Below are 19,055 nucleotides of genomic sequence, written 5' to 3'. Positions count from 1 at the left end.
TAACTGTATTTGCCCTAAATGCCCTAATAGGAAATCTTAAAAATATTCTCTACAATCGGTTTTCAACAAATTTCATCGGTTTTATTGAATTGAGAGCCGGTAATGAAGGAAAATCAGTTCGAATGTTTCGACATGAATAAAGAAGCAGACGATATAAAAATAAATCTAAAAATTAAGTTAATTATTCAAAAGAAACCCTTAAAAATGGAAGTATACAGTTTGTAAACTTTTCCCTGAGAAAGACACTGAAAAGTTGAACCCGCATTTCCATGGGGCTCTTCTGAAAGCCAACCCCTTCCTTTCGGCAGCCGCCGATCCATTGCCAATTGTCAGGGCGGTCCCTTGCCAACTGTCAAGGCGGTTCATAGACAACACATTTAGGGCGGGACATAGACAGCTTCTCCCGCCCTAAGCGTCCTGGTAGGGGGATCAACTGCTCCATCCTCACCCGATTCCCAACCACTACTTTTTACAAAAAATTCAAACCAAAACTCCGACCGAAAAAAATACTCTAACTATTTTTTGTACTTTTTCATTCGTTGGAGTAATTTGTTAGTACCTTGGTGGTTACATTGTGGCTTCGGGACTGGTTTGAACGGAGAGGGGGAACGAATCCCCACCGCTGTCCGCTCGCCAGTTGCTCGTTGCCCGCGGTGCCGGATTGTTGTGTGCGATGTTGCTAGTAGAATCAGCTGTTTGACGTTTATCGCGTAAACATCGCAATCCTCAGGAACCACGCGTACATTGTGAAGTTTCTTCTCGTGTCATTTATTATTTTTTACGCTCTGACCAACGTGTTTGTTATGTTATTTTTTATTTGTGACTTTTAAATTGAATTGGAATTTTTATTTCCGTGTTTTTTGAGAACTTATTTAGTATTTTTTCATGTTGTTTTGAAGTGTTCGCAGTAAAGTTGTCACTCGCTGTTCAACTTTTGTCGTGACTCGTGTCAGGCTGTCAGGCTGTCAGGTCTCGTGTCAGATTGAGGCTGTGTGTGATAGCGCTGGGCGGCTGTGGAGGGCGCAGTGGGCGGTGGAGCCGGCGTGTCCTTGAGGGCGGAGGGCGGCGTGGCGAGGGCGGGTCCCCCCGCCCCCCCGCCGGACATGTCTCGCCGTAAGCAGAGCAACCCCAAACCTCTCAAACGTAAGTTACCAATGCTCTAAATAACTCTAAATAACATACTCCCTACGACGTCAGTAGTCGGTACCTGAACGTAGGGAAGAGAATCAAGTCAATCAAAACAAGTAGTGTTTGAGTTTCTTGGAATCGTGTCAGCAAATAAAACATTAGTGGTATTCTGTATGTAGTTGTATGGTGGTATATCGTTCGATTGTCTGCAAATTATTGACAATATTACAAGTTTTCGCTTACCTAGAAGAAATATGAAAAACTGCGTTGTGACAAATTTTGAACGTGAAAATAGTTAATATATGAATGCAATTATCATACTGTTATTTGTACTGTAAACAACAACTGGTATAGCTTTCATCCAAGCTCTAATATAGGAAACAATATATATATATATATAAATATACCTACTTATATATTTTATAATTTTTATATATTATATTATCAAAGATACCTACTGATACAAAATATGCAGGCTATGTTAAAAAAAAATGAAAAAGGTGTAATTAATTATTGGAGAAAGAATATTTTTAATGCCAACGGCAAGCATCAAATACATAATTAAAATCACACTAATTAATAAAATAATACAATAGGTGTCAAGCAGCAGAAAAAACTAGATGTTATTGCTTTTTGTGTAAAATATTTTATATTTTCTGGGGTTCAACAATGTTATGCAAATTTTCAAAAAAGGTGGGTACCTAATATCAAAATATCTGTTACCTCGACATTTAGTAATTAAAAAAAATATTATATGATACTGCACAAGAGTTCCAACTGCTCCAACCGTTTGGAGCCAGTGATATAAGGGTATGTTGTGAGGCTGAAGGTTGTGGAGAGGGAAGTTGGGGAAGAACCTGACTTTTTAGATCGGTTCACCAAACAGGGCTAAAAACGCAAGAAACGTGTGCAATTCTGTATTGTGTTCTATCACCAAGGCGATACTGAAAGTAACTTCCAATCTTATAAATAAATATTACAAAACAAATAAATAGAGTAAAAATACCAATATGATTCAAATTAACTACTATGTATTTACAATTAGGCTATTTTGAAAAAAAGAATAGTTTTTTTTAAAGATCTCGGTTTAATTAAAAATATCTACTACTTCTGGTGTTGGTTACCTTTGCTATGTATGCGTGGTATGAGGCAGTTTATAAATTCAGTAAAAGATATATTTAGTTCGTGTGATTCTATAAGGAAAATAAAAGGAAATCAATCGCAATGTAGGGCTGTCAATAAGGGAATTTATGATTTTGTAAAGAAAAATTATAGATACCAATCTTCTGTAAAATTATCTTTAAAATTTGATGAATTGTGAAATAATCCATCCTAAAACATTAAAGGAAAAAAATAATAACAAAGATTAAAGAATTAATTTTTTTCTGCCAATTCACAAGGACGATCGCTCAGCGAGCAGGAATTGCTTCTCACAGTTGAATCAAAGTTACCTGCCAAAATTCAAAACACCTGTGCAGATAGAAATACTTCAATAATTTCAACAAAATAATTATACATTTACTGATATATACTGTCTATGGTCACGTGTAGGAGGGTTACGATATTACCACAAACAAAAGACGACTACGCCGGATAAATACCTAATCATAAATTATAATACTAGTAGGTATACCTTGTCGAATCTGCGATCGGGCATTCACGAGAAGAAGATGAAGTAAATAAAAAAAATTGCGATCTGATAAACCATTTCGGATACAATATCATCACATAGCTTAATCAAACAATGTCTGTACTTAGCACTGTATATTCTGTACCACATCATGGGATGTAATAATCGGCTTGGACCAGTGGACCATCGGGACCATCGGACCCCCCAGGTAAAGGTAACATACACATATTGCCCGTTACCTTCATACCTTGTACCTCGTACCTACCTGCCTTCTCTCGCACTATCTAAATAGAAGTTGATTTATTACCCGGGTTCTATACAAACCGCCTTATCTCCGAATCTCCCAGGCCCACGTTTTATAGAAATTGCACTTTTTTCAGCTCGAATCAAATCTCGTGCGTTGCCCGTTCCTTGTTTGTTTAGCATCTGACTCGATATGTTATTAATTTTAAATGATGTATTAGCATACAACTGCCCATTGTTCAGCGCAAACCCAGTAATTAAAATAAATTGTTGGGTAGTTTTTTAATAGGCGAGTCGGTTATCACAAATCTACACTACACTTGGTGCATCACGTGTTGCCGGGCATATTGTGTCAGAACATTGAACATTGATCAAATCTAACAACGAAATAATATTAACTGTCAGTTGTTATAAAAATACACTTTTTACACTCGTTTCCAGATACATACTATACAGAAATATACATCACCAGAACAAATATTTAATGCCTCATTAATTATCATTTCGATGTTACATTTTTCGCTCATGCAAGAGCCGTCGGCAATTTTTTAATGAATCATGCTTGTATGAATTAATATTTTGCAAACATTGCGCACATTATTGATTGTTAAGTAGTTTAATCAGGCTGGCAATAAATATTGATTAATATTTTATTATTTTTGTTAGTTACTTTCAAGTTATTATCACCGCTCCCCGCCGTTTAGGCGGAGCGGTGATAAATTATTATTAATATTAATGAAACTAAATCACTTTTTAACACCACTTTTGAATCAAAATTATCTTCATTTTTCTAAAATAAAGTTTCTTCGTCTGGATAGACGTATAATGAAAATTAATAAGAATTGACAAATAAATCAGTAGTTATATGTATATTTTGACGGCCTGTGTGGTCGAGGAGTAACTAACTCTCTCGACTCGCTGGTTAAAATTCCGGCGTACGGAAGTAAATTTTAATTGGTTAATTTGTTTTATTTCGCAATTTACTCATTTAAAAAATTAAATATAGAAAATTTGCGGCACTTTCCAGAGTGGAAGATATTCTCAGTATAGTACTGGGTATAGATTATCCAATCTAGGCCGCTCGCAATCGCTGTCAAAACTACGTACATTGGGAGATGTTCTTGAGTTTCGTCGAAGCTACATTTTTCGTCAAAAGTCATTCCACTTCAACAACGAGTGGGTCGAACCACTCATTGTTCGTGTGGAATGACTTCGTCGAGAATCGAGGCCCAGGGTAAGGCCTAAATCAGACCAATAATAATGATAATAACATGGCATTTATATAGCGCAGTTTAGTGTCATTTCACTTCAAGTGCGCTTAACTACTCGTATAACAAACTTTAAAAAAATGGTAATTCAGTATTAATGGTTCTTAAAATTATTCCTACAGTGTGCCTTACCCAATACAGATCTAATATTATAACACTAAATACACTGTTTATACAAAATGATGACAAAACTTAGAATAACAATAACAGCAGGACAGGACAAAACACGAATATTAAAACTAAAACATAACATAAAACAGGAGGCAGTTTGTGCTCAGAAATGAGAATCTTAATATAAAATAAGGAGACAACCGAAACCAAACAATTACCGGAAGTTTTAGAATATTGCTTATTGTAAAATATTGAAAAAAAGTTTAAATTTATAAATGGTAAGATTTTTTAAATAATTTTGTTTAAATGTTTGTTTAAAAGCCCGTTTAAATTCAGCCAAATTCTGGAGATTAGTAAGAGCTGAGGGAAGTCTATTCCAGATGAGAGGGCCTATTACACTAAAAGAACGATCATAGTAAACAGCTCGATTTGACCTAGAAAGTTCGATTAGACGATTACTAACATCTAGATCTGCTGACCGTAGAGTAAGCTGTCTACCATTCAGAATTGAAACGTTGCTTGAAATGGCTTTGGCCATGTTTGCTGACCAGAATTGAAGAGCCAGGTTCTTCCCCACCTTCCTCTTCCCCATCTTCTTCCTCACTCTTGTGCGGTATTCGCATTAAAAAAATACCCATGGACAAAATATTACAATGAAAGGTGATTATTTATGAAATAAGTAAAATTATTATAAAAAATGTAATTATTGTATTTAGCAACTTAACTGTAACTTTTTAAATTAACTCAATAGAATCAAGGATATATGTAAGTACTGACGTCTAAAATAACAACAACAAAAACTATTTTGATTACAGGTGAATATGTCGAAATAAATTTAAGGGATTGCTGTTTTAAAAAATATATTTTGAATCATTAAATATTAAATTAAAATCAAATGGAGGCGTCGAATTGATCAGTGTCCATTAATAGGTAGGTAAGTACTGGATAGGTACGTATATACAAGGAGAAGTATTATTTTTTTTAAATATGATTATACAGTACCTACCTAAATTCACGGTGTTGAATTGATTTAAAAATCACGAGTAATTTATTAATTTGTTTTATTATAGAATATTACTATTATACAGTATAATATGTATGATTTATATATGGCATCTTCAATACTTATAGCACAATTGTCACATTTTGAGGCAATTAACGAATAAAATATTTGATGACTTAGCAATCAATGCTCATTTGAAGGTTTTGAATCAAGAGCCGTGTTATTAAATCTTTGTTTTCTAAATGCTTGCCAAGTGTTTGCAGTCACGCAGCGTGTCTCCTGTCAGCGCTGTCATGTCCTGTCACGGGTCGTGTCACCCCCGCTCAGTGACCAGCGTCCTGCACCCCGAGGGGACATTCAGCTGTCACGGGACTCCCGCCCCCCCCCACACTTATAGATCCTCGGGCATACGTGGCGTTATATCCGCGATGCGGGCCGCATAATATAACCGATACGTTTTGCGGCCATCTTGTCCGATTAAATTAATATATTCCGATTGGAATTCTTGAGCGCTATCGGGTGTGACACACGCGGGCTACAACTTATAAGATAAGTACTGCGAGTTTAGCGGGTAGGTATATACTAGCCATGCCTAGGTCTAAGGAAGAAATAATTTCCTCGGAGACTTAGGTGTACTTACTGTACCTGTGCCAGTAACTCAACACATAGAGCTGTTCAATTAGAGGCGCTAGTGTGTATTCATATCTAGTTGGAGGAAAACTATGGAACACTTTTTTCGCTTCATGTCTCATCTATATATACCGAATACATCAATGACTCAACGAATCTATGTAGGTAAAATTTAATTAAAATTATTTAGTAGTTTAAAAAAAAAGGTCCTACAAAATTATAGATATCTAAAAAAATAATATTAGTAAGAGAAGATAAATTAATGTTATTGATTTTGAACAGGAAAACGAAAGAAGATAATGGTCAAGCTACATTTCAATGCGTTTAACTGCCAATAATTTTTATTATTTATTAGGTAGTATTTTGTTACATGTTTTACATCAACAATAATTTTTACAATTTAAATTTTGTGCAATATTATATTTTTTTAAGCTGGTGCTTGGGCTTCGGAAAAGTGTTCTCGTAAATTTATAAATAAAACTGTACAGTGAGAAAAAGTTTAATACAAGAAAGATTGGATATGTATACAAAAACGTGAATATATATATTTTTTAATTTTCAAAATATATGAATAATTACTAGTGTTTTATAGATACTATTTATATATATCATTAAAAAAATCTTAAAAGAAATCATTCGTGCAAAGCAGTGGCGGCTTAGGGTAGATTGGCACCCGGGGCGGTTTTGTATTGAGCACCCCTACTTAAAATAAAACACCGAATACTAAACATGCTTACGAGACTTTATTTTACTGAAATATTCGATGACATTATCAAAATTTATTTTCCTGTCTCTTTCAATTGATAAAATCGAAAGATTGGTTAGTCGCGCTTGGCTCATTGTGGATCTTAAATAAGATTTTATTAATTTTAACTTTGAAAAGCTTCTTTCACATGAAGCCACCGAAACACAGATTGTCAAAAAAAATCTTAGACACAGCGCTAAACTTGGAACTGACTCAGAATAGCCCCATTTTACAATGAATCTGAGGAGCTCCAATGTAGTCCATTGAACTGCTTCGTGGGCAGAAATGTTGGCGGCTTCTAAATGGCGCCTCAATCGTAATATCTCCAACACGATATCCTCTCCTGAAAATTCATCGTAAATTTTTAATAAATTTGGAACCATTCTACGAAGATCTCCTTCTGGTGATGTTACCAACGTTTTTGTCTGAACAACACTAAATGTAACCAGAATAAAATCCATTGCCCTGTAACGATGGTCTAGTTCTTTGTAAAATCTATCGTGACATTCTAACATTGCTCTCTGCAGCTCGTCTGGTAATGTAAGACCAGCATCTCGGGCCATTTCTCCGGGCATACGTTTACGAAATCTCCTCCTTCCTCTTTTTCCTTCAATCGGAATGTCAAAGTCCTCACATATTTTTGTTGCGTAGCAAATAGCCTTTTCCACTATTTGATTGCGTTGACTTTGAAGAAAAATTTTAAGGGCCTTAATCTTTATTACACACTTTTCTAATGATAGCCCAGATGTTTGAATATACTTTTGCGTCTGATTAACTTCTTCTAGTACTTCACACCAAAATGAAAGATAGCATAGAAAACTGAAGTCACACAAAGCTGGTATGAGTGTTGATGCTGCTTCCCTTGTCTCAACGTTTTCTTTACTGGTGTTGGGATCACACATATCTTCGAGTGTTGATACAAGCTTCTCAAAATTATTCTTCAATGGTTTAACAGCGTCGTGATGAGCACTCCATCTTGTATCTGATAGCCGTTTAACGGACACGCCTACATTTTTCATTAATATTTCCCACCGATGTGTGGATGATGAAAAGAACGTGTAAACTCTTTCTACAGTTCCGAAAAAAGTTAAACTTGAAGAAACGCTACCAAACGAGTGCACTCCACATAGATTAAGCGAATGATTTGCACAAGGCGAAAACAAAGCTTTCGGGTTGCGTTCTTTGATTTTTGCTTGTACACCACCATGAATTCCTGCCATGGTTGCAGCATTATCATATCCTTGGGCTCGACATAGATGTATGTCTAAATTATCACTCCCCAGCTGTGTAAGGATATTTTCAGCAAGATCAACTGCAGTCTTTCCAGCTATAGGGAAAAAACCTAGAAATGATTCCTTCACTTCAACTTGATCGCCTTGAATATGAACATATCTGATCACGTAACTCATCTGATCAACATGTGATATATCTGGAGTACTGTCAAAAATAATTCCAAAATATTTGGCTTTTTTTATGTCGTTCACAATGTTATCTTTCACTTCCTTCCCCAAAAGGTTTATGAACTCATTTTGAATGTTTTTGGACAAATATGAATCTACCCGTTTCCGGTTTATACAGGTGGCATGTTCAATTCTCAGCATGTGTTCTTTTAGCACTGGGTCATATTTCGACAGTAAATTAACTAATTCTAAGAAATTTCCTCTATTATCTGATGTAATTCCCTCTCTATGCCCTCTAAAAGATAGATTTTGGCGTGCCAGGAATATAATGACATCTAAAAGGCGGCTCAAAATATCACGCCACTTCTTTCTTTCTTGGTCAAACACCATCTGATGGTCATAGTCGATTGTTTTTCGCAACTTCAATCCATTTTCCAAAAGTTTCCATTTTTCAAAACAGGAGAGATGGTTCTCAGAATTTTCGTGTTCAGACACTTTAGGATTTAGTTTCCACCACGAATTAAACCCGTTGGCGAAACTCTGATGATTTTTTTCGGGATAAGTAAATAGTTTGCAACAAAAACAGTATAAACTGTTTTTTGTTAAAGAATATACCATCCATTTTCTGAGTACTTTTTCTCCATTTGGCAACGCTTTGTAAAACCATTCTGGATTGAAGTGTCGGCTCTTTCCTTTTACATTATCTCCTGGCCTTACAACAGTATCTAAAAATGGGCCATCTCTATTTTGATAAGGTTCACTTCCCGTTTGAACAATTTCAACTCTCAAATCATCAGGTATCAGCATTGGCCAACTAGCAACATCAAAACGAGTGTCAAGTAGTTCCTTTTCAGTATGATCAACTTGCTCTAATTCTTCATTATTTTTTCTTTCTTCGTTTTCATTATTTTGCCCTTCATCTTGGTCATATTCTCTTTGATATTTTCTACTTTGTCTCTCAACTTGTATATTAGACTCCCTTTCTGGCTTCTTTCCAATCAAGGTATCTTGAAAAAGTCTTTCTGCCTCATCTGATTTGTCCAGATCTCTTTCGACAGTTTGCTGTGTAATATTAAATGACGAAGTTGAAGGTGCTACATACCTCAAAATGGATCCAGATAATGATTCGGCCGCAAGTTCTTTTGCTTTTTTTATTTTTCTTTGTTGGAATCCACTAAGTCTATTTCGCTTCATGTTGAAAGATTCTATAAAGGTTGAAAACAAATACATATTACTCTCATAATTAATTCACTAAAGTAAAATAATATTTTACCTATCTTGTTCAAATTATACTAAGAATAAATAATTCAAGTGTTTATTTTTATACTGCCATTTTTTTATTTAGGTCTGAATTGTATAAATCATACTATCGTTAATACTTATGTTAGCCGGTCCACGCGGGCCAGACGCTCAGTCATTCGCGTGCCGTAAGAAGGAGGCCCAACATACATGTGGCGGCGGTGACCATTTACGAAAGTTTCAAAATCAACCCACCAATAAGTTTGCACTGATGCGCATTCAATTTTGAATAGTATTTGTACTAAGTACCAAATTTCAGAACCTGAGAAGAGCATAAAACTGAGGCTGTTAGTTTTTGTGGGTAGTTTTTTAAACTTAGGTACCTAAATTCAGGTAGAGACTCAAATTATTACTAGCCATAAAATTTTTCCACAATCGCATCGATTTCTCATTTAAAGCTTAAACATAATACTTATCGGGATTTGCATAAGAAAATATTTACGGTGGCATCAATACCAAGTGACTTTTTAGTACTCACCACGAATTATTCTTCATTTAACTTTTATTTTCTTGAAAGGAACTTTTGCGTATCATTGACAACGTTAAACGAGACAGAAGTAAACAAAAAACCGACTGCACTGACTGACTGTTGCTGACTGACTGTGATTGTCTGACGCAAGGAGCGGCGCGGGAAGAGGGCGCGCTCTTCACCCCTTCCACCCGCGCAGTGAGCAGCGCAGCAGTCTTTATAGAGAGATTTTGTGCGCATTATGTAGGCGTCAGACTCAGCTATAAAATATAAAAGATGATCGCACGCCAAATATCGCTCTCCATACAATTCCATGAGACCTGTCACACCTAGCGCTTTTATGCGCAGATGAACCTTAGGCTAGCATTACACTTGTAAGTTTTTTCGTAAATTTACGACTTCTAGCCAATGGGCATCTTGCATTTTGAAAATCCAATGCGCCCATTGGCTAGAAGTCGTAAATTTACGAAAAAACTTACAAGTGTAATGCTAGCCTATGGCTAGCATATAGACAGTACACATCTTACGCCGTAACCGCTCCTGAGGTGATATATGAAAAGTTATGCACCTCCCACTCCGCGGTGAACAGGGAAGGGCGTCATTTTAATTACGGAGCTGCCTAAACGGGCGGATGACAGCTGTCAATTCAGTACAAAGAAATGGTATATCGTGGCAGCTCTCTAATTCGTCTGACTCCTTCCCCTACCATAGGAAGAAATATTTTATAGCGTCGTGTGACGGTAGAAAAGATAAGCGCTCGCGGTTCAAAAGATATCTGCTTGCGCTTTTATAGCTGTGTGTGACGCAGGTCTTATTTGGCTGCACAAGTGTGTTGTCGTTGTCACCCCTTGGTCCTTGGTACCCGGGGCGGACCGCCCCCCCCGCCCCCCCCTTAAGCCGCCACTGGTGCAAAGTTATTCGGTACATATTTGAGCATAAAATTATGCAATTCTATTGGAATAACTTCTTTTAATATCTTTTGAAAGTTATACCAATCAATGTAATATATCATTGTTCTATTTCATATTTCGTGTAGATTTATTAGTATTATCTTCTTCCTCAATAATATTATCAATTTAAACATTTGAAAAAATAAAATATATATTATGGGATCTTATAGTCTTGCAGCAAAAGAAACGCCAACATTATTTATAATAGCTGGTATTAATTACAAGTAGGTATGTAAATATCAAATATATGTACATAATATATGATTTAAGATTTTCACGGCTAAAAGTATTTTTGTTATTTGTTTTTGGGGTGTTATGCCGTGTTGCGCTAACTCCTTCTTTAGCCAACACGGCATAACACCCAAAAAAAAAAACAAAAATACATAATATGCTTATATATAATATATTAATCATCCATATACATGTGTATAAAAGAAGGGTAACTGCGTTACTGAACATAATATTTTCAATGAGATAAGACTTGTTAAAATATAAAATATGTGTATTTTAGATATTATTTAAAAGATTATTTTTATCTTGTTCTTATAAGTAGGTGTAGGTACTCGTACATCACTGTTTATGAGTTCTGTATGACATGAATCGAATGTAATCTTACATCAAAGTAAGTACACATTCAAAGCTTGATAAAAATAATTTTTCATTTAGTCACAACTAGTTTTATCTATTCTTTGTAGGTTTTCCATTTTTCAGCTGGTACTTTTACAGACATAAAGTTAATTTATTTTTTCCATTTTTTTTTGTATGTAATAAGTATGGGAAAAGTAATCCATTACAGCATGAAAACTTCTTTCAGAATATTATTGTAGACTTTAAAAATATCCCACCATAAACTTTTATAGAAAATGTGAATATTCGACGAAAGTTTACGGCATCGATGGTACCTATTCGTATGTTACATATTAATAACATAATAAATAATATATTACACGATAAAATATTTGCCCTCAGGGTCCTTTAATAACTGAACAAAATAACGTGTGGATGGTATTGAATGCAATATAGTGCATGTATAACTTACATTTAAGTTAGGGGGGAAGTGATGGAATTACCAAGGGTGCCAGGGAGAGTGTTTTAATGTTCTTCCCATCGATTTAAATCCGTCAAAGGTTGTTGGATTGCATATTATAAAGGAGATAATTTTATATACATGTAGAGAGAAGATGATGTCATCGGAACGGATTTTATCTCTAGTTTTATCACTCGTAACTTACCTACGATTTATCGAATTCATTCAATATTATCTGAATATTCCTGTATGCTGCAGCGTTAAAGAGATTATTTTGAGATGTTTGTGAGAGTAATACATAATTTACATGCCAATTACACAACATATTGCTGATAAGATTTAATGACTACAAATAATAATAAGTTGTTGAAAAATGTACTTGAATGATAGCGTCTTTTATCAATACTGAACACCGATAGCGGAGCCGTGATATGAACTCACCAAGCTCAGAGTACCTACTCCGATCAGACCGGAGCTGCTGCGCGATTACTGATTAGTGGGAGTTTACAAAGGAATTTAATGGTAGATTAATCATTATTCATTTTGATATCAATTTTGACTAATCCATTCTTATCAAATCCAGATGTGGGTGCGTTCTCCTGATTTGAAAAAGACCTAATGGTTGAAAAAAAAATAAAAGTAAATTTTAGACACCATTAAGTTACTATAACGATTTAATTCATGGTAATGGGAATCGATAATTGAAAACCTAACAAAATTTTACTAAGTAAATCTAGTACCTACAATCAACCATTTTGGTGGTAGGATTTAAAAATTGGTAGATATGTGTAAGTATTCCTGGAGTTTCTACAGTTCGCATTAGATAAACCAAGAAGAAATAAGATAACGTGTCGAGATCTAATATGCAGTGAGTGGGAGGAGACTCGTGGGCCGCCTTTTGTGTTCCCTATTCACTGATGCTGCGATGTTCCCTTGGAGAACTGGTATTCTGGTATTGTTCCAATTCCTCCAACAATTGCATTGTACGTCAGGGGTATTGCCATTTCTCTTCAATTGGTAATATAATACGTCGATGACATTGCCATAACCATATAACCCGATTCCATAGACCACACAACACATCAGTGGTAATTCCATAACTCCACTGTTGATCATATATGACATTGCCATAACTCTTCCATCGAGCGCGTAATACATAACACGTTATTGAATTGCTAAAATTATTACATTGACCACATAAAACGTCAATGGCGTTGATATAACTCTTCCGTAGACCACATAATACAACCTTGCCATAACTACACACACCCTACAATATATCAATGACGCTGTTCATCTTTTTGATCTCTTTCATCAACCACACAATAATAATATGTTATATCAGTGGAATTTCCATAACTAATATCGTTGAGCGTATTATAACACGCCAGTGACATTGCCTTAACACTTCCATCACATAACAACGTCAGTGGTATTGCTATAAGTCTTTCGCCACCCATATTGCATGTTCGTGGCAATGCTATAACTCTTCCACGACTGGTCTAACTAGTCCACTGTCCGACCTAACCTCTCCTTACTCAGTGGCTACTACTAGACGTTGGTCCATCAATCCGCCAGCTTCTTTTCAACAACACACTGACCGGCGATAGTGACTAGTGACCATTATAATACGATTCTGTTGGCGGGTGATAACTTCTGTATATTAAATAATTTTGTGATAATAGCGACAAGTTAAAACTTTGGTGTATAATAATTATATTATCAAATGTTTAATGATAATATTACTTAATTAATAGAGATAATAAACCGGAGTTGTAGATACACGCAAGTGTGTCGACAGTCATTCTCACATTGACACACTGTGTTCGCACTGTACTAACTGTCGACTGAAAATCAGAGAAATACATTGAATAAAAAAGGTGATTTTTCAAAAAAATGGCGCTATACAAATTATCCAGTTATTATTATCATTAAAAAATCTTCCGATAGGGTGATGGCTTTTGCGTCACCTTCTCTAAATAGTATAAAACAATTAGTCTATAATATAATATTAATATTCTCTAATTAGTCTATATTCATCTTTACTTTATTTAGATGTTTATAATTACTCTCTTAATTGCTCAGTATTTAGTATGTAACAGAATCCTATATATGTACATCTACACATATAGATGATCCAGAAGTTTATGATTAAATAATGTTATTCTATTTTCCTTATTATTAGTGTAACTCGCTCACCAAGCACAGGAACCAGTTTCTTCTTTGGTGAGATTGCGATTATAAATATATTTTGTACTCATTTGTAATTTATATTACACCACTGTACCCATTTAAATATATAAAATTAAAAAATCTTCTGTTTCCGACCAAGATGCAAGACGTTATAAATATAAAAAATATCTATTTGATTATCTATCTGATACAGTTTTTACCCCAAAGCATTACCCCTCGTTTCGGCGCTTGACTTTGCCGAATTGGGGATGATTCGCCCCTTTGTAACTCCCGTAATCCAATATAACCCCAGTTCCCACCGCGCGGCCGTGGGGCAGCCGACGCACGTCACTGACACGCGACACCTTTTGTCATTGTAATTTTTTATTCATCCATATAGCCATGTGTGACTTTTGACATTCTGCACAGATCAAAACTGGTTTCATTTAGAGGTCTCTACGTGCTTTAGAATGATCAGAATACATTATTTAAAAGTTGTATACAGTCTACTTCCACTAAAAGCATTACGAAATCAATTATATATATATTTAAATTTTATGTAGGTATATCTAATCTTGGTTTGATTTAATACTTTCCCGAACGTTAATTAGTGAGATAAGCTACGTTTTGAGGAAGACAAGCATTTTATAAACCACAAAGTTTTATCATAGTTAGAATGATAAGAACAAATCTTGTGCTATTTTTACAAACCTGCTCGAATAAGGTTGGATAAATTCAACCTAACCTAACCTGAATTATTTACCTACCTACTATATACGGGGCGGACTAATAAATGCAATAATTATTCAATCTTAACAATTAATGTGGGTTTGTCTGATTGTAACTCTGGTTCGATGAACTCAGATTTTTTTCGGATTTGTATCATATTCAAAATTGGAACTGACTGTGTCAAGAATTTAGACAATTGATAAAGTAATAATGATACCTACCAGTAATCAATGAAATTACAAAACTAATGATAGGTTTTTAAATTTTTTTATCTGAAGCCGCACAAGAGTCCCAACTCCTCCCTACCGTCAGGAGCCAGTGAGATTATGGCAATTGATAATGGCATCCTCATTTGTCAATGTTGTGAGGCTGAAGGTAGTGGTGAGGGGACGGAGATTGGCAAGAGGAAGGTGGGGAAGTACTTGGCTGTTCAGATCTGGTCACCAAACACGGCTAATTCCATTTCAAGCAACATTTCAATTTTGAATGGTAGTAGTACCTACCTACAATAAATATAACTATTAATTTTCTGATTTTATGTCCGGGTTAAATCTTCCCCATAGGAAAAACTATACCCTTCCACACACTTTTCCACAAATGATCATCTAGTCAATCAACATTATGCAAGTGCATTATATAAGCAAAATAAATACAAAACAATACAAGAACAACACGTCAACTCACCAGAGATCAAATGGGAAAATAATTCACCGACTCCAGATATTTTCATATCAAAGGGTTTGGCTCGGTAGAACTCCTAACAGGGCCTATAAATCCTACTGATCCCTCAGCATAAATATTTAAAAAATCTTTCGTTATCCTACATGTATTTAAAATGACTTTATATATATATATATATTTTTAGCAGATAATTATTTAAATTTTATATTTGAAATGTGTATTTCATAAAAGTAAGTTTCGTGATTTTTCAAGGTTCTGCCCTTTTTAGCTAACGTGCATTTGTTAATCTTACAATTATAATATACTATGATTTTATGCAATATGATAAATTATGAGAATACCGATGTCGCCATAAAATGGTTTTAAAATCAGGTGTCCTTGGGTCTAAAGTCCTTGGTGCTTGCGATCAATTAACAGTCCCGCGATGCAATCTTCCCGTCCGTAGTGACAAGACGTCATAACAGTGAACGGTGTAACAGTTGCAATAGTACCTAACCTAACCTAACCTACACTACACTACCTGCTTCCCGCCAAGCCAGGCTTGGTGACTTCACCTGTCAATGGTGCAACGTGCTGCGCGCCAAACCTAACGAAAAGGTTTGCGAGCCTTAGACAATTTATGCTATTATTGTATTGTTTCTCTCTTTTTGATTTTATTACTACGTGTCTGCCTGTGAGTGAGTGTAACTCTGGCTCAATAAACTCGGATTTGTTTCGAATTTAAGTGTCATTATCAGAATTGGAACTGATTGTGACAAAGATTTAGACTAGTGATAAAGTACCTCCTACCTATAATGTAATATTTAACAGATTTAAAAAACTAGTCTTTTAAAAAGTGGAACTGATGTCCGGCAGTGGCGGCTCGTGACTTTTGAGTGTGATAGAGTGCTAAGTTTGAAAAATTCCACATTATTGATGTTGTTTAGTCCAAAACGATTTTTTTTTTTTCATAAATACATTTTCATGAAATTTCATAAAAATGGCCCAAATTTCCTACAAAAAACCGAATTTCCGAAAAAAAAACGTTATTCACTCACTTTTGCTAACATAATATCCCATGATTTTTCAGGGGTCTGCGCTGGTAATATTAGTAAAAAATATCAGGTATTTAGTTCTCAAGAATCCTGGTAGAGGACAACATAAGTATTGATCCTTTTCAAATCGAACTAATCTCCACAAACCTTTGAAAGGTCAAAGCTGAAATTTCGTGTAGAATGCAAATGAATTATTGGCAAATGTTTTGAAATACCGCGGTTCCTCAGAAAATTTATTGTTATCCGATTGGCTGCCGCGATAGTAATCTTTTGTTTGGAGAATAAATTCCCCGAATCAGCTGTCGCCACAGTGATATACACCTCGTCGTCACATTCCTTAGGCCCCGGCACCGGGCAATGGACACACCACCATTACCAAACCAACTACACTCCCGAAGATAACACTGTTTATAATCGACCAGGAATATATAATTTTATCAAAGTGTGGTCAAAGTGGCACTGTGATAAGAAATAAGAGGATTAAATCGTTTCCGATCCTAATATAAATAAAATACCGTTTCTTTATTATATAATACGGATACCGAAATATGTATGTAAGGTTTAGTGCGTAGCACACATCCTAATGTCGGATGTACACTCGCCACGATACGTCGTCATGCCTAGTTTTTCACCGAGGCTTTCTTGAGATGAAAATGCCCGTGTGTTATCTCTTCTTTCTCACATCGCTCAGTTGTTTTTGAATAATTATTATTGGTTGTGTTCGCCCATTAGTAGTAGGTACCACCTGCTGTACCATTATCACCTCCATGGAGATGGTTCTTCTCACGTCCTTTGACTCTGGAATTAAAAACCTACACGGGATGTGATGCAGACGAGTCGACGCCAACGCCTGGACGTTTCCAAGCGAGCCGTATTCTCGGGTATCGGATATTCTCGGGTATCCCGAGGGATCGGGTAGAGTGTAGAACATGCATTACCTATACCTAATACAGGGTATCAGCACCATGTTAAAAAAATATTAAACAATGTAGGTGCCTACCCGACGACTGCCATAATAATAATGTAGGTGCCTACCCGACGACTACCATAATAACAATGTAGTTGCCTACCCGACGACTACCATAATAATAATGAAGGTGCCTACCCGACGACTACCATAATAATAATGTAGGTGCCTACCCGACGACTACCATAATAATAATGTAGGTGCCCATCCGACGACTACCGTCATAATAATGTAGGTGCCTACCCGACGACTACCATAATAATAATGTAGGTGCCTACCCGACGACTACCATAATAATAATGTAGGTGCCTACCCGACGACTACCGTCATAATAATGTAGGTGCCTACCCGACGACTACCATAATAATGATGTAGGTGCCTACCCGACGACTACCATAATAATAATGTAGGTGCCTACCCGAAAACTACCATAATAATAATGTAGGTGCCCACCCGACGACTACCATAATAATAATGTAGGTGCACACTCGACGACTACCGTCATAATAATGTAGGTGCCTACCCGACGACTACCATAATAATAATGTAGGTGCCCACCCGACGACTACCGTCATAATAATGTAGGTGCCTACCCGACGACTACCATAATAATAATGTAGGTGCCTACCCGACGACTACCATAATAATAATGTAGGTGCCTACTCGACGACTACCATAATAATAATTAGATAATTTGTATAGCTCCGTTTTATGAAAAATTATCTCAAGGGCGCTTTACAAATTTAATATGTCTTCCTTGGCCCTTTATTTACAAAGAGATACAGAAAAAATTCTTTCCTGGCAGGTCACTTCAGATAAACACACTTTTAGATAGGACACATATAAGATACGACTTTGCACACCGAACACTGTATTGAAAACACTGCACATTGCTAGATTTTAAAGTTGCTATTTATTTTTATTGATATTTATTAGAATATTAGTGGCAAAGGTACAGCTGACTATTTAAGATATTAATGTTTTTATTGCTTAGTTTTAGGACTGGTGATTTTTTTTAAAATTGATCTTTAAAATTCTACTTAGGTTTAAACAGGAAATTATCATTGGTTATTAACATTTTTACACTTTTGGTTATGTAAAATGTCGCGAACTTCGATAGTGAAAGGTTTCGAATTTATGGTTACGATTATCTGAAAAGATGAGTTTTAAGTTTAGCTCTAAATTCTGTCGAGTCTGCACGGAGAAAACTTACTGATATTAAATACTGTTAATTTATTTGAAATCTTGTCCAATTATCCGTTTTCCTGTTAAAAATGGGACTGCGGGCCTATAACTAATGAATTGAAAGAGTTCCTAACAAAGTATCAGTCAAAAGCAAATGTTTTATGAGGACAGCGGAACACGCACACATACAGATATTGATACTGATATACATTGTAGCATTCTGTCATGATATCCACTATGAAAAGAACAAGTGTTCCGATATATTCTGAATGACTAATATTTTATCAGGAAGTTCCCAATTTTTAAATTTTTTAGCTGGATCATTTTTTAGATCGGATATTAATTCTGATCTTGACCTACCCTTACGTAAGATTGCTTAGAAAC

The 19,055-nt window shown here is 35.6% G+C and overlaps 1 protein-coding gene across 1 annotated transcript in view; it reads left to right on the top strand.

Moving 5' to 3' along the window:
* Positions 1 to 652: 652 nt before the first annotated feature.
* The window catches only part of ush (Zinc finger protein ush), a 361,859-nt gene continuing 343,456 nt past the window's right edge, over positions 653 to 19,055 (top strand). The window contains exon 1 of the mRNA XM_089631181.1: positions 653 to 1,143. Coding sequence (XP_089487307.1) covers positions 1,104 to 1,143 — 40 coding nt within the window. The 5' untranslated portion in view covers positions 653 to 1,103. The remainder of the gene's footprint in view (positions 1,144 to 19,055) is intronic.

The sequence above is a fragment of the Hesperophylax consimilis genome, chromosome 4, assembly GCF_061612785.1.
Source record: "Hesperophylax consimilis isolate HC1 chromosome 4, BYU_Hcon_1.0, whole genome shotgun sequence".
In the NCBI taxonomy this organism is placed as follows: Eukaryota; Metazoa; Arthropoda; class Insecta; order Trichoptera; family Limnephilidae; genus Hesperophylax; species Hesperophylax consimilis.
Note: the sequence above shows the minus strand (reverse complement) of the source record. Positions and strands in the feature narration are given on the sequence as shown.